Genomic DNA, 14,868 nt, shown 5'->3' with positions numbered 1-14,868 from the left:
ATTTAACAATAAAATATCGTCGACGTAATTTTAAAAATGCCCCCAAATAATATTAAAATTTAATCTCATCTATATATATATATATATATATATATATATATATATATATATATATATATATATATATATATATTTAATTAAACAAAAGACCGAAACTTTCCGATATAAAATTCTCGAACAGTCCGATATCATTAATAAGACATTAGTTAATTACAATTTTTTTTTGTTACAAATTTCAGGTCATCATTACGATATCACTAAAATTATGTCCACGTAGAAATATGCTCTATTAAAAAATATATAACGTGGAACAAAGACTGCGTCGCGGCAGTTAATTATCTGAGCGGCGACGATTTAATTCATATTTTTTTTTCATAAATTAATTTCGCGTTTTTATCCGCGGTTTTTAAATTTATATAATATCCTACATATTTATATATATATTATTTATTTTAATTCGTTAATTGACTTCATTAACTCAAGTAATAAGCAATAATTAAAAATGAGTGCAACGTTAACGAAATTAATTATTTTAATGGCGGCCGTTCTTCCATTTTGTTGTTCCTCGACAGTCGGAGACGGAACACTCAATATCGAAGTATGGAGACGCGTATGGAGGCCAAGTAACGATTCTCTATCAAGCGGCACTTATGTTAATAAATTTTATCACTGTATGGCGACTCTGATAGGAGAAAATGTTCTTCTCACTAGCGCAAGATGTATACAGAGGTAATTATTTTAATAAGTTTAAAATCCACGGGCTTGGACTTGAATTTCCCGGCGCGGAAATCGAGGGACGAAATTATCAAAATGTATCCATGTGGGTACTCATTCAACGAGGAATTGGATACAGTTTAAAGATATTACAAGAGCTGGGGCAAAATGGGCCGTTGGAAAAATTTTGAGTTTAAGTTTTCTCGAGGCAAAAAAAAATTTTAGTGCAATTCAAAATTTCTCGGGTCAAGAAATTTTTTCTAGTGATAAGATTTTTTTTTTCAATTTCATTTCGTTATAAATTAAAATTAATTAAAAATTGTAGATAATTTATTTAGATTCAAATTAATCTAGAATTCTAGATGGCCTATTTTGTCCCATATGGCCCATTTTGCCCTGTAGGGGCCATTTTTCCCCTCTATAATTTTAATTTTGAAAGAAATTCTAGAATTTCTTCATTTATAATTTTAAATTCTAGATAGCGCATTTTTTCCTCAGAAATTAAAACCACTAATATGTCTACGGTATAGATACACTGTAGGCTCGTGCCATGACACTTCACACATACACATGTGTTTGAACGTGTACTTGGCGCGAGACACTACCGTGTCTCTTGATTAATTAAGAATTCTAGATAACTCATTTAGATTCAAATTAATCTAGAATTCTAGATGGTTCATTTCGCCCCATCTGCCCCATTTTGCCCCGTGGGCCCATTTTTTCCGTCTATAATTTTAATTTTGAAAAAATTCTGGAATTTCCTCATTCATAATTTTAAATTCTAGATGGCACATTTTTTCCTCAGAAATTAAAACCACTATTATGTCTACGGTATAGATACACGGTAGGCTCGCGCCATGACACTTCACACATACACATGTGTTTGAGCGTGTACTTGGCGCGAGATACTACCGTGTCTCCTGATTAATTAAGAATTCTAGATAACTCATTTAGATTCGAATTAATCTAAGATTCTAGATGGTCTATTTCGCCCCTTATGGTCCATTTTTCCCCTCTATAATTTTAATTTTGAAAAAATTCTAGAATTTCCTTATTTATAATTTTAAATTCTAGATGGCGCAATTTTTCCTCAGAAATTAAAACCACTAATATGTCTACGGTATAGATACACTGTAGGCTCGTGCCATGACACTTCACACATACACATGTGTTTGAACGTGTACTTGGCGCGAGACACTACCGTGTCTCCTGATTAATTAAGAATTCTAGATAACTCATTTAGATTCAAATTAATCTAGGATTCTAGATGGTCCATTTCGCCCCTTATGGTCCATTTTTTCCGTCTATAATTTTAATTTTGAAAAAATTCTAGAATTTCCTCATTCAAAATTTTAAATTCTAGATGGCGCATTTTTTTCTCAGAAATTAAAACCACTATTATGTCTACGGTATAGATACACGGTAGGCTCGCGCCATGACACTTCACACATACACATGTGTTTGAACGTGTACTTGGCGCGAGACACTACCGTGTCTCTTGATTAATTAAGAGTTCTAGATAACTCATTTAGATTCAAATTAATCTAGAATTCTAGATGGTCCATTTCGCCCCTTATGGTCCATTTTTTCCGTCTATAATTTTAATTTTGAAAAAATTCTAGAATTTCCTTATTTATAATTTAAAATTCTAGATGGCGCATTTTTTTCTCAGAAATTAAAACCACTAATATGTCTACGGTATAGATACACGGTAGGCTCGCGCCATGACACTTCACACATACACATGTATTTGAACGTGTACTTGGCGCGAGACACTACCGTGTCTCTTGATTAATTAAGAGTTCTAGATAACTTATTTAGTTTCAAATTAATCTAGAATTCTAGATGACCTATTTCGCCCCACGTTGTCCATCTCGCCCCTACATAAATCCAAAAAAATGAAACTAATATCATCTAAATTTCAGATTATCGGCTCAATCAGCCATCAAGAGCATTTATCTCTACGGAAATTACAACCAAACAAAGTCAATAATGCATCGCGTACCTTCATTGTTCATAAGATTTCTTGTAAATCCTGACAGCCAAGAGTTTTATCGCTCAAGCCCAATGATGTTCAATGTCAATAGAGTGATTTATCACAACTCGTCTGATCATTACCAGCGATTTGATCCCGACTACGCACTTGTGATCCTCAAAGACCCGGTTTTTCTTAACGACGAAATCGAATACGTTGAATTGTTAAGCGCAGAAAATTTATATCAAATCGACTACGATAATTGTCGAATAGTTTCAATCAACCGCGACCACTCAAAGCGCGACGCAAATGCCACCTGTGAAGTCACAGCAGGTAGAATTGACTTAAGCAAAATAAATTTGAATTGCAGAATAAAAAATGTCGAGGATTTTCCCGTGAGTAATTTTAGAAAATTTTGAAAAAAAAAATTTTTCGATAAATTAATTTTTTTTAAAAATTATTTCAGATGATCTTTGACTCAGGCAGTCCTGTCTACTGCCCACTACTTTATTCTGCAGAATATTTACAAGTTGGACTCGTGTCAAAATACTCAATATTGTTTCCGGAACTCCGCGTTTCTCTTATAAAGCCAAAGTTTGAATCTGTCGTCGACGTGATACTTCCAAATATTTATGGGAACAATTAATTTTATGATACAGATTAGTGTAAATACTGGTAATAATTATTTTTGTTAGTAAATAAAAGTCAATTATTATTATAATTATTATTTTTGTCGATATTTACGTAAATAAAATATTTTTAAAATTACTTTATTTTTTTATTTCTTTAAACTTTATTTCTGGCGAAACTATCAAAGTTACGGTAAAAATGTACTGAAATGAATTTGTAGGATATTAAATTCTCTATAAAAAAGGTATCAATGATTTTTTTTGTCAGGTCAATAGTTTAAGAGTTATTGCAATTAGAAACGAATGTAAAGTATGAAATTCAAATTTTATTGGAAAAATATAATTTTTTAAATTCAAATTTAAATTTATAGGAAAACTATCGCAGTTAAGGTAAAAATGTACTGAGATGAATTTGTAGGAAATCAAATTTCCTATAAAAAATGTGTTCATGAATTTTTTTATCAGGTCAATAGTTTTAGTGTTATTGCAATTGGAAACGAATGTAAAGTATGAAATTCAAATTTTATTGGAAAAATATAATTTTTTAAATTCAAATTTAAATTTATAGGAAAACTATCGCAGCTACAGTAAAAATGTACTGAGATGAATTCGTAGGACATTAAATTTTCTATAAAAAAGGTATCAATGATTTTTTTTGTCAGGTCAATAGTTTAAGAGTTATTGCAATTAGAAACGAATGTAAAGTATGAAATTCAAATTTTATTGGAAAAATATAATTTTTTAAATTCAAATTTAAATTTATAGGAAAACTATCGCAGCTACAGTAAAAATGTACTGAGATGAATTCGTAGGACATTAAATTTTCTATAAAAAAGGTATCAATGATTTTTTTTGTCAGGTCAATAGTTTAAGAGTTATTGCAATTAGAAACGAATGTAAAGTATGAAATTCAAATTTTATTGGAAAAATATAATTTTTTAAATTCAAATTTAAATTTATAGGAAAACTATCGCAGTTAAGGTAAAAATGTACTGAGATGAATTTGTAGGAAATCAAATTTCCTATAAAAAATGTGTTCATGAATTTTTTTATCAGGTCAATAGTTTTAGTGTTATTGCAATTGGAAACGAATGTAAAGTATGAAATTCAAATTTTATTGGAAAAATATAATTTTTTAAATTCAAATTTAAATTTATAGGAAAACTATCGCAGTTACGGTAAAAATGTACTGAGATGAATTTGTAGGACATTAAATTTTCTATAATAAAGGTTCAATAATTTTTTTTGTCAGGACAATATTTTAAGAGTTATTGCAGTTCAAAAAAAATGTACACTACAAATTCAAAACTTTTTTCAAAAAAGTTATTATTTTTACTCAAAAATAATTTTTTTTAATAAAAAAAATTTCATTTTCCTAAAGTTGACAAAATTTCCTTTAAAATGAGTACCAACATCAATATATTCAAATAAACCCAATCATTCATCAAAACTCCGCGGTCGTCCGCGAATTAACCGCGAGTTGATCATCAGCACCAACTTCCTCAAAATATATCGATGCGGGTACTCAAATAACAGGAAATTTCGTCACGAATTCAACTGTTATAACAATTTTTTTTTTTATTGAATTAAAAAAAAAATTCATAATTTTTTTTATTAAAAGAATCAAAAAATTTTCAAATTTCTAATTGTTGAAACCCAACTTCACACTACTCCCTCCCCTTTAATTATTAAACTCCTTCCTTACCAACCCACGTGTCGCTGTACCCAGTGTCCAGTAAACCGGAAGTCTACTTTACCGGTCTCACTGATGGCCTCCCCATGTTTACACCCAAAAAATTTTTTCCCGGAATTAGATACTAAAAAATATTTTAGTCGAAGAAAAATAAAATGTCCTAACAAACAATTAAAATTTAACCGAAGTAATTAAAGAGTTAAGATGGAGGAAGTTGACAATATTATTATTCACTCGTTGCGACAAATCGGCTGGTAATTATTTTTTATTTTAATAAATTTTTTTTTTTTTTAAAAACTAATTCATTATTTTTTTTGATAGTGATATCGATGAAGAGATAGTTAATTTACATGGATTCACAACAGAATTAATTGTTGATGCTACGGTTCGTTGTCTGGAGATAATTAAACCAGGGGTTGAATTATCAAGAACGTTACCGATCAATATGGCTGCTAGGTTCAGAATTGGGGCAACGTTGGCCCAAATATGTTCGGTATAGACTTTAATATAAATTTTAAATAACGAGATTGATGATGATGCTGATGATCTTTCAGGACCTGGGGTACAGAGGAGACATTGGGTACCAGACGTTTTTGTACAGTTCTGAGAGTGATTTGAGAAGAGTTTTTATGTTCCTTATTGAGAAGCTGCCGAAGGATAGCGATAAAGACAACGGTGTGCTGCTGAGTAAATATGACGAATTGGAACGAAGGGTCGGTAGTGTGCTGATGCAGCAGATGACGAGAGCCTGGTTGCCGCATTACTGTCATAAGACTGTGGGCGGAGGGTATGTGAAGATGGGCTATGAGAGCGTTGATCTGGAGGTCACGGTTTTGAATGCTGAAGGTAAGAAATAGAGCTTGTGGTTTGGGGAATGGGGTGATGGTAAAAAGTACTAGATATTTAAATTCGGGAGATAATTTCGAGAAGTTTGAGTACCCACATGACTATGGTTGGAAAAGAAAAAATTAGTCGGGAAAATGGGACAGTGTCCCAATAATTAGCCGTCCCAATAATTAATTTAGTGACTCACTGATTTATTATCCTACTCATTAGTTAACAGTTTTATTTATTAATAAACTGTCCCAATAAATAATTTCCCGTCCCAATAATTTATTATCTGTCCCAATAAAACTACTCGTCCCAATAATTATCTGGCCCATTTAATAATGACTCGCCAATAAATAATTACCCGCCCCAATAATTTGTTATCTGTCCCACTAATTAATTCCCTGTCCCAATAATTCATTACCCGCCCCAATGAAAATTACCTGTCCCAATAAAACTACCCGTCCCAATAATTTATTCTCTGTCCCATTGATTGATTCCCTGTCCCAATAATTCATTATCCGTCCCAATAAATAATTCAAGCGCCCCAATAAAACTACTCATCCCAATAATTTATTATCTAGCCCATTTAATAATTACCCGCCCCAATAATTTATTATCTGTCCCATTGATTGATTCCCTGTCCCAATAATTCATTATCCGTCCCAATAAATAATTTAACCGTCCCAATAAAACTACTCGTCCCAATAATTTATTATCTGCCCATTTAATAATTACCCGTCCCAATAATTTATTATCTGTCCCATTGATTGATTCCCTGTCCCAATAATTCATTATCCGTCCCAGTAAATAATTTAACCGTCTCAATAATTAATTAAATGTCTCACTAATCAGTTACCTGTCCCACTTATTAATTAACCCTCCTACTTATAAATCACCCGTCCCATTGACCAGTCAACTGTCCCAATTTCTAACCATTACCAAACATAGTCATGTGACCACTCATTTTACTCGTCTCTGCACCAGCTTTCTAAATCTTAGCCTCATTTTTTTCTAAAAAAATTTTTGTCCCAAATTTTGTCCAAATTATCTTCCAATTAATTTTTTTTTTACAGATAATATTAAAGAGTATCAAACACGGTACCAATTGTTAATTAATGAGCAATTGTCTTCACCAAAGACGTTAATGCCTTCAATTATTTCTAGTAATTCAAAATTTTTGTACGCAAAACCTTCTGATATTTCATCGCGCATCCAGTGGCTCAATGATAATAATTTACAATTAATTAATAATACTAATAATGATAATGATGATAATAAAATTACAAGACTGATGAGTAGATTTTCATTAAATGAACGCCTAAATACTGATAAATTAATTAAAAGTAAAAATAATAAATTAGAAGAGTTAATAAATAAGAATAATAAAAATGAAGACATGGGAGGGGAAGAGGAAAAAGACGAAGAGGATAAAAAAAAATTAACAGAAGAAGAAGAAAAGAAATCAGCAGTCGAGTTACTAAAGGCTGAGTGCGATACTTTGCGAGCTGAGTATGAGGAAATAGTGGAAGAAATAAAAAAAATGGAGGTTCAATTGGTCGAGGAGAAAGCGAAGTTTGAAGAAAAAGAGAGGGAATTTGAAAAGTTTAAGGAGGAGCATAAAGTTAAGAATAAAATTTACGAATTGCTGGAGGATGGAGAGAATAATATTAAGAAATTAGAGGAGGCTATTGAGGCAGATAAAAATAAGCTGATTAATCTAGCAGAGCAGTGGGAAAAACACAGAGCACCACTGATTAAAGAGTATCGGGATGAGAGGGATAAATTTTACGCACAGGCTGTAAGTATTTTTTGAGATTGGGAGAGTAAAAAAAATTTGAGAGTTTTTTGAGAGTAATTTCTTGAATGAGATCGAGGAGACGAGTAAAATGAGTAGTCACATGACTATATTTTGGTAGGACGGTAAATTATTTTGTTGGGAAGTCAATTATTTTTTTGGGACAATCAATAATTTTTCTGAGAAGGTCAAGTCATTCTTTGGGACGGTCAATTAATTTTTGGGACAGTCAATTATTTTGTTGGGCAGTCAATTGTTTTTTGGGACAATCAATAATTTTTCTGAGAAGGTCAAGTCATTCTTTGGGACGGTCAATTAATTTTTGGGACAGTCAATTATTTTGTTGGGCAGTCAATTATTTTTTTGGAACAATCCATCATTTTTCTGGGAAGTTCAACTCATTCTTTGGGACAGTCAATTATTTTTTGGGACAATCAATAATTTTTCTGAGAAGGTCAAGTCATTCTTTGGGACGGTCAATTAATTTTTGGGACAGTCAATTATTTTGTTAGGCAGCCAATTATTTTTTTGGGACAGTCAATTATTTTTTCTGGGAAGTTCAAGTCATTCTTTGGGACAGTCAATTATTTTGTTGGGACAATTAATTATTTTTTCTGGGAAGGTCAAGTCATTCTTTGGGACAGTCAATTATTTTTTGGGACAATCAATATTTTTTCTGGGAAGGTCAAGTCATTCTTTGGGACAGTCAATTATTTTTTGGGACAATCAATATTTTTTCTGGGAAGGTCAAGTCATTCTTTGGGACAGTCAATTATTTTTTGGGACAGTCAATTATTTTGTTGGACAGTCAATTATTTTGTTGGGACAATCAATTATTTTGTTGGGACAATTAATTATTTTTTCTGGGAAGGTCAAGTCATTCTTTGGGACAGTCAATTATTTTTTGGAACAATCAATTAATTTTTGGGACGGTCAATAATTGAGATGGTAAATAAGTGGGACGGTTCATTTTTTTTATTCAAGTACCATTTTACCCGCCTTTTTTTTTTCGTCCAAACATAGTCATGTGGGTACTCAAACTTCAGCAAATTGAATCCTCTACTCACCTGTACAACTTTTTTTTCCTTTCGCCTCACCGTCAAATCAATACTTCTAATCTCTGATAAATTTTTTTTACAAATATTAATTTATAACTTTCCAGAGTACCAGTCAAAAAAAATTAGACGAATTACGTCAGCTCCGAGAAACTGAGCGTGAGTTACTAGAAGAATGTCAGCGAAAAGATCAACAGTACTCGCAATTACTCTCCGAGGTATCGAAATTACCCAAAGATATGAATCGGTCAGCATACACGCAGCGTATTCTTGAAATAATTAATAATGTAAGAAAGCAAAAAGATGAAATAGATAAAGTGCTTGCAGATACACGCGAAATTCAAAAGGAAATAAATATACTGACGGGAAAAGTCGAACGTTCTTTTACGGTCGTCGACGATATAATTTTCCGCGACGCCAAAACAAATGAAACTTCACGTCAGGCTTATAAATTATTGGCAACTTTACATAGTGATTGCGCTGAATTAATTAATTTAGTCGAAGAAACTGGGACAGTCGTCAGAGAAATCCGCGACTTAGAAGAACAAGTAAGTTTTCAAACTTTTCTTAGACTTCAAATCAAAATTCTGGCTTAACTATCAAGGTTACAAAAAAATGCACTCTTACAATTTTGTAGCTCTTGAAATTCTCTACATAAGAAGTCCTTACAAATTTTCCCATACACCCAACAGTTTTCCCATAATTTTCATTTTAAGAAATTCTTACATAATTTTGTCCGACACTTGGTCGCCGCTCCACTTTCCTTTGACTTTAAATCAAAATTCTGGCTAAACTATCAAAGTTACAAAAAAATGCACTTTTACAATTTTGTAGCTCTTGAAATTCTCTACAAAAGAAGTCCTTACAAATTTTCCCATAAACCCAACAGTTTTCCCATAATTTTCATTTTAAGAAATTCTTGAATAATTTTTCCGACAATTGGTCGCCGCTCCGCTTTCCTTAGACTTTAAATCAAAATTCTGGCTAAACTATCAAAGTTACAAAAAAATGCACTCCTACAATTTTGATGCTCTTGAAATTCTCTACAAAAAAGGTCCTCATAAATTTTCCCGTAACTTCAATACTTTAGCCACAATCTGACTATATAGTAAACCGTAAAATTTGGAACATAAAAAAATTCATTTTTTAAAAACCAATTAATTAATTAATTCATAAATTAATTAATTACAGATTGACACTGAGTCTAAAAAAAATATCGGAGCAAACTTGGAGCGAATAACAGCAGACTTGGATCAGATGAGACAAGAAACCGCTTCGCTGACAGCCCAATTGGAGAAGAAAAAAAAATCTAAACTTTCCGCGGAAATAAAAAATGACTAAAAAATTACAATAAAAATGCATTTATATTAATAATTAATTAATAAAAATTGTAATAATAAATTTTTATAAATTACAAATTAAATTTAATAACGTCTTCGTTTTCTGGCTCGCCCTCGTTGCGACACTTCCGGTGGTATGTAATTGGCCTCTTCGTCTTCTTTTACTGTAATCGGCGGCCCGTAAGTTTCTTCCTCCCATTTAAGTTTATCTTCGATCTTCAATTCAATTTCTTCCTCGTGTTCAAAGAACGTCAGCAGCCGCTCTTGCGTTTGTAATTCAGTTTTTATTTCTTTGACTTTTTGAATACGTGCCGTGCGATCGATTTCATCTAATTGTCGTTGCAGTTCCTTCATACGATTTTCCTCCCATTTTTCAAAATTCTGTAATTTATTTTTAAATTAATGTAATAATTAAACACCAAAGGTACTTATGGTAAAGGAAATTTAATTTCTAATAATTTTGGTCCTCAGGAAATTTTCCGTAAGACCAAAAGTTTAAAAGTTACAGCCGTTTAAAGTTTTCAAGACCGGAAAAATTATTTTTCATTTATTCAAAAAGCGGATAATTGTTTAAGGGCCTGTAACTTTTGAACAAATGACTTTACGAAAAATTTCAATCAGACCGAAATTGTAGGAAATTTAATTTCCTATAAATTTTGTCCTTAGAAAATTTAACGTGGGACTAAAAGTTTAAAAGTTACAGCCGTTTAAAGTTTTCAGGACCGGAAAATTATTGAAAAAATGAATAATGGCCTCTAACTTTTGAAAAATTGATTTTATGAAAAACTTCAATGAGACTGAAATTGTAGGAAATTCAATTTCCAATAATTTTGGTCCTTAGAAAATTTACCGTAGGACCAAAAGTTTAAAAGTTACAGCCGTTGAAAGTTTTCAGGACCGGAAAAACTATCTTTCATTTATTTAAAATCGGATAATTTTTTAAAGGCCTGTAACTTTTGAAAAATTGATTTTATGAAAAATTTCAATGAGACCGAAATTGTAGGAAATTTAATTTCCAACAATTTTGGTCCTCAGAAAATTTACCGTAGGACCAATAGTTTAAAAGTTACAGCCGTTGAAAGTTTAAAATCCCGAAAAAACTTTTTCCCGCCAAAATTTAAATTCAAAATCAAATACGACCATCTTACCTCAACCTGCGTCTTGATACAACTCTCCTCATATTTCTTAACCGCATCCTTAACCTCAGCTTCCATTTCCTCACACATTTTCCCCTCGCTGCACTTCATTTTTTCCAGACCCGAAATTTCATCTTTCAATTTATTCACTTCTTCAATTTCAGTTTCCTTCCCTTCTTTCCCCTCCAACTCCTTCCCCTTCTCTTCCAACTCTTTCTTGACAGCATCTAGCGCTTCTCTGTGCACAACTTCGCCATCTATACTCCGCCATTTTGCGATACACTCAGCGGCCATTTTGTATTTACCCCAAAGCGTGTATCCGATTAGCAGACAGCTGCGCCCTAGCGTATCGTTTCTCAGTTTTCCAAAGAAAACGAACGTTTTTCCAGTCACGGCTTTCGGTTCTTTCAAATCAAAATGGTCGTCGAAAAATGGATTCCTCAAATAACGGACGCGTATTTTAATGACTTCCTCTTTAGGATCGACGGGTTTTTCTGGGGGTAAAATCCATTTATCGAAACCTTCTTCGAGTAATTTACCGCAGGAATAAAGAGCTAGTGCATTTGACAGAGGGCTCTCACTGTCTTCCTGGAACATCAGTAAGGAACCGACTTTAACTGCGGCAACATTATCTCCCTCTTTAAGAAATCTGTTCATCATCAAATTTAATGTGAAGTGATCAGGAAAAATTCCATAGTTCAGTCGGTCATTCAGAACATCGAGGAGGGCATCGATGTGATTATTGTCCAGGAGGTAACGAATCGTTGCGTGATGGGTCGACTCTAGAGTATTCGATGTCTCGGAAGTCATACGAAATCGGTGGAGGATATGGATCAGTTCTTCGACTCCCTCGGGATCGGTCATCGTGTTGGTAAAAATGTCGATATCGACTGCCGACACTTTACCGACTGATGATAGTTTTTTATCCAGCTCCAGGAACATGTCCCGGACATTTATTTTTCTGAGCAAAGGGGACTGGAACCGACGGTTCCATGCTTCGGTGCAGGGGTAAGCTTCTGAAAGGAACTTTCGGGTTGACAGGGCGCTGATGCTGGAAGGCAAAAGTCTTTGGAGACAAAATCGGTACTGTAGGCTCAACATTTTTGTGGGTATGCTCCTGATACTTGATTTAAATCATGGTATCAAAATTAGGGATAGTTAACCTGAAATAATTAAGGCTATTATTTGTTTGATGCTGGTGAAAATTAAAGTTTTCTGGAGTACAAAATTTATTAGAAAAAAATGAATAGGATTTTTGAAAAGTTGAGGAAAAGACGCGTAAAATGAGTACCAACAACACTATGTTCTGATAAAGTGGTAATTAGTTCATATATTTATAAATACTTATATATAAAATATGATAATTGTAAACATTGATTGAATATATCGATGTGGGTACTCATTTTACTCGTCATGACAACAGCTATTGTGTGAAACCATCAATTATTTTTTTAAATTCACTTGCAAAAAGAAGTTGATAAATATGAGGATTCAAATAAATGTTTTCTGTAAGTGTAAAATTTTCCTAAGAGAAAAATGAGTATGATTTTTGAAAAGATGGAGCGAAGGCGTGTAAAATGAGTACCAACAGCACTATGTTCTAAAAAAGTGGTAATTAGTTCATATATTTATAAATACTTATATATAAAATATGATAATTGGTAAAATTTATTAAATATATCGATGTGGGTACTCGTTTTACTCGTCATGACAACAGCTATTGTGTAAAACCATCAATTATTTTTTTAAATTCACTCGGAAAAAGAAGTTAATAAATATAAGGATTCAAATAATTTTTTTTTTTGTAAATATAAAATTATTTTTAGCGAAAAATGAGTAGGGTTCTTGAAAAGATGATGCGAAGGCGTGTAAAATGAGTACCAACAGCACTATGTTCTAAAAAAGTGGTAATTAGTTCATATATTTATAAATACTTATATATAAAATATGATAATTGGTAAAATTTATTAAATATATCGATGTGGGTACTCATTTTACTCCTCATGACGGCAGCTAGAACGTAAAACCATCAATTTTTCATAAAATTTACTTAAAAAAAAAATGATTCAAAGTAAGGATCCAAGTGTTTTTTTTTTACTTCAAAAATTTAACATTTGGATACTGAATAAAATTTCGTTTAGTCCAATTGTCGCTAGACAAAAAACAAATGAATCTATTCGTAACAAAAACTACTCAGTTTTTTTGAATTGTTAATAAAATTTTTGAAAAACTTACGATTATGTTTAATAAATTCTACTTTGTGTACCTGAAAGTTATAAAAATTATTCGATTAAATTAATGACAGTAAAAATAAAAATATGTAACAAAAAAAAATAACTTTTTTGAAATGCCTCAAAAATAATAAAAAAAAAAATACTTATTCATTATTGTCATTCATGTAAATAATAGTGATAATAATTAATACTTTCTTACCAAATAATCTATTATTTTGTAAATAATAATAACTGTTATAAATTTATTATTTTCTATTAATTATATTTATTTTTATTATCAACAGAATTTTGGTTTAAATATTTTCCGGCTTCTAGGTTAGATTTTACATGTGTATACATATGTATATATATATACATATACCTATATATATACGAAATAGCTCTTACCTTAACATGTAATCCTAATACCATCCGGGAATCATAAAAGAAAGGAGGCTTTTTTTTAAATTTTACAATTTTAAATTTCGAAATATACCAGAGCTATTATAATTTTCTATTATTTAAACATATAATAGAAATATTTGTAAATTTATACAATGGGTATTTAGATACTATTCCATTAGAACAAAATTTCTGCTTAGTCTGCTTAGTTAAAAACGCAATTAAATTATTTTATTTATTGAAATTATTAACGAACTTTTAATGAAATAAAAGTAAAATTTTTTGAATTCAAATTACGATAAAGTTTAAAATTTTTTTTATATATATATTTATATATATGTATATAAATAGATAGAAAATTAAATGCCCTTTAAAATGAGTACCCACATGCCATATTTATTTCAAATTCAAAATACTGATATATATAAATTGATAAATATAAATATATGGATCAAAAAAATATATAAAAATAAGTATGACTTGTGGGTATTCGTTTGAAAGCATATTTAATTTTCTACTCATATATATATATATATATATATATATGAGTAGAAAATATGTGTGTGTGTGTGTGTGTGTGTGTGTGTGTGTGTGTGTGTGTGTAGGTCATATAGAAGTTCTTACTTATCAATAGAGTTGCCATTACTATTATTATTATTAGTAAAATATATGAAATACCATCTTATATATCATGTATTCCTAATAATATCAGAAATTTTCAAGCCCAAAATATGGCCGTTTGCCGCGTACCATCAATACTTAATTTTATTGGTTAACATTTTTATAAATTTACTTCATCATCATTATTATGATTATTCTTAAATTTAAATTCGTACTATAAATTCAAAAAATATCCACGCTGTTATAAAATACATATTTTTATCAATAATTAAATACCTACTTTAAATAATTAAATAATTAGTAAAGTATACCAATAATATAAAAATTTTTTCATTTTCATTAATTATTGTTAGAAAATTACTAAAATAATCTAATTTAACAAATGGATTTATATAAATAAGAAGATGGCGGGTGTTGATAGTTTTTAGATTTCAAAATGGCCGCCAACTCGGAAGCATGTGGTG

General features: G+C 31.1%; 3 protein-coding genes across 3 annotated transcripts; 2 read left to right on the top strand and 1 right to left on the bottom strand.

The window, feature by feature from the left end:
• Positions 1 to 293: 293 nt before the first annotated feature.
• On the top strand, positions 294 to 3,395 carry LOC130663662 (uncharacterized). Its single transcript, XM_057463027.1, has 3 exons — positions 294 to 729; positions 2,640 to 3,084; positions 3,156 to 3,395. Exons 1-3 carry the CDS (start codon positions 503 to 505, stop codon positions 3,333 to 3,335), a joined length of 852 nt encoding a protein of 283 aa, XP_057319010.1. The 5' UTR covers positions 294 to 502; the 3' UTR covers positions 3,336 to 3,395.
• Positions 3,396 to 5,073: 1,678 nt separating this feature from the next.
• On the top strand, positions 5,074 to 10,115 carry LOC130663553 (coiled-coil domain-containing protein 22 homolog). The gene is made up of 6 exons (XM_057462837.1): positions 5,074 to 5,265; positions 5,333 to 5,504; positions 5,566 to 5,857; positions 6,916 to 7,640; positions 8,800 to 9,240; positions 9,884 to 10,115. Exons 1-6 carry the CDS (start codon positions 5,216 to 5,218, stop codon positions 10,031 to 10,033), a joined length of 1,830 nt encoding a protein of 609 aa, XP_057318820.1. The 5' UTR covers positions 5,074 to 5,215; the 3' UTR covers positions 10,034 to 10,115.
• Positions 10,038 to 13,738, bottom strand: LOC130663596 (28S ribosomal protein S27, mitochondrial). Its single transcript, XM_057462905.1, has 4 exons — positions 13,602 to 13,738; positions 13,404 to 13,434; positions 11,181 to 12,331; positions 10,038 to 10,413 (listed from the first exon to the last, which is right to left on the bottom strand). Exons 3-4 carry the CDS (start codon positions 12,267 to 12,269, stop codon positions 10,117 to 10,119), a joined length of 1,386 nt encoding a protein of 461 aa, XP_057318888.1. The 5' UTR covers positions 12,270 to 12,331; positions 13,404 to 13,434; positions 13,602 to 13,738; the 3' UTR covers positions 10,038 to 10,116.
• Between the last annotated feature and the right edge of the window lie 1,130 nt (positions 13,739 to 14,868).

The sequence above is a fragment of the Microplitis mediator genome, chromosome 1, assembly GCF_029852145.1.
Source record: "Microplitis mediator isolate UGA2020A chromosome 1, iyMicMedi2.1, whole genome shotgun sequence".
NCBI lineage: Eukaryota > Metazoa > Arthropoda > Insecta > Hymenoptera > Braconidae > Microplitis > Microplitis mediator.
The sequence above is the reverse complement of the archived record's forward strand: the minus strand, read 5'-3'. Positions and strand labels throughout refer to the sequence as shown.

Bases quoted from the DNA above. Each gene is read 5' to 3' on its own strand.
- LOC130663662 (XM_057463027.1), top strand. From the start codon at position 503: ATGAGTGCAACGTTAACGAAATTAATTATTTTAATGGCGGCCGTTCTT. The intron at 730-2,639 runs GTAATTATTTTA...TCTAAATTTCAG, and splicing joins AGCGCAAGATGTATACAGAG to ATTATCGGCTCAATCAGCCA. The intron at 3,085-3,155 runs GTGAGTAATTTT...AAATTATTTCAG, and splicing joins AAAATGTCGAGGATTTTCCC to ATGATCTTTGACTCAGGCAG.
- LOC130663553 (XM_057462837.1), top strand. From the start codon at position 5,216: ATGGAGGAAGTTGACAATATTATTATTCACTCGTTGCGACAAATCGGC. The intron at 5,858-6,915 runs GTAAGAAATAGA...TTTTTTTTACAG, and splicing joins CACGGTTTTGAATGCTGAAG to ATAATATTAAAGAGTATCAA. The intron at 9,241-9,883 runs GTAAGTTTTCAA...AATTAATTACAG, and splicing joins TCCGCGACTTAGAAGAACAA to ATTGACACTGAGTCTAAAAA.
- LOC130663596 (XM_057462905.1), bottom strand. From the start codon at position 12,269: ATGTTGAGCCTACAGTACCGATTTTGTCTCCAAAGACTTTTGCCTTCC. The intron at 10,414-11,180 runs GTAAGATGGTCG...AATAAATTACAG, and splicing joins GTATCAAGACGCAGGTTGAG to AATTTTGAAAAATGGGAGGA.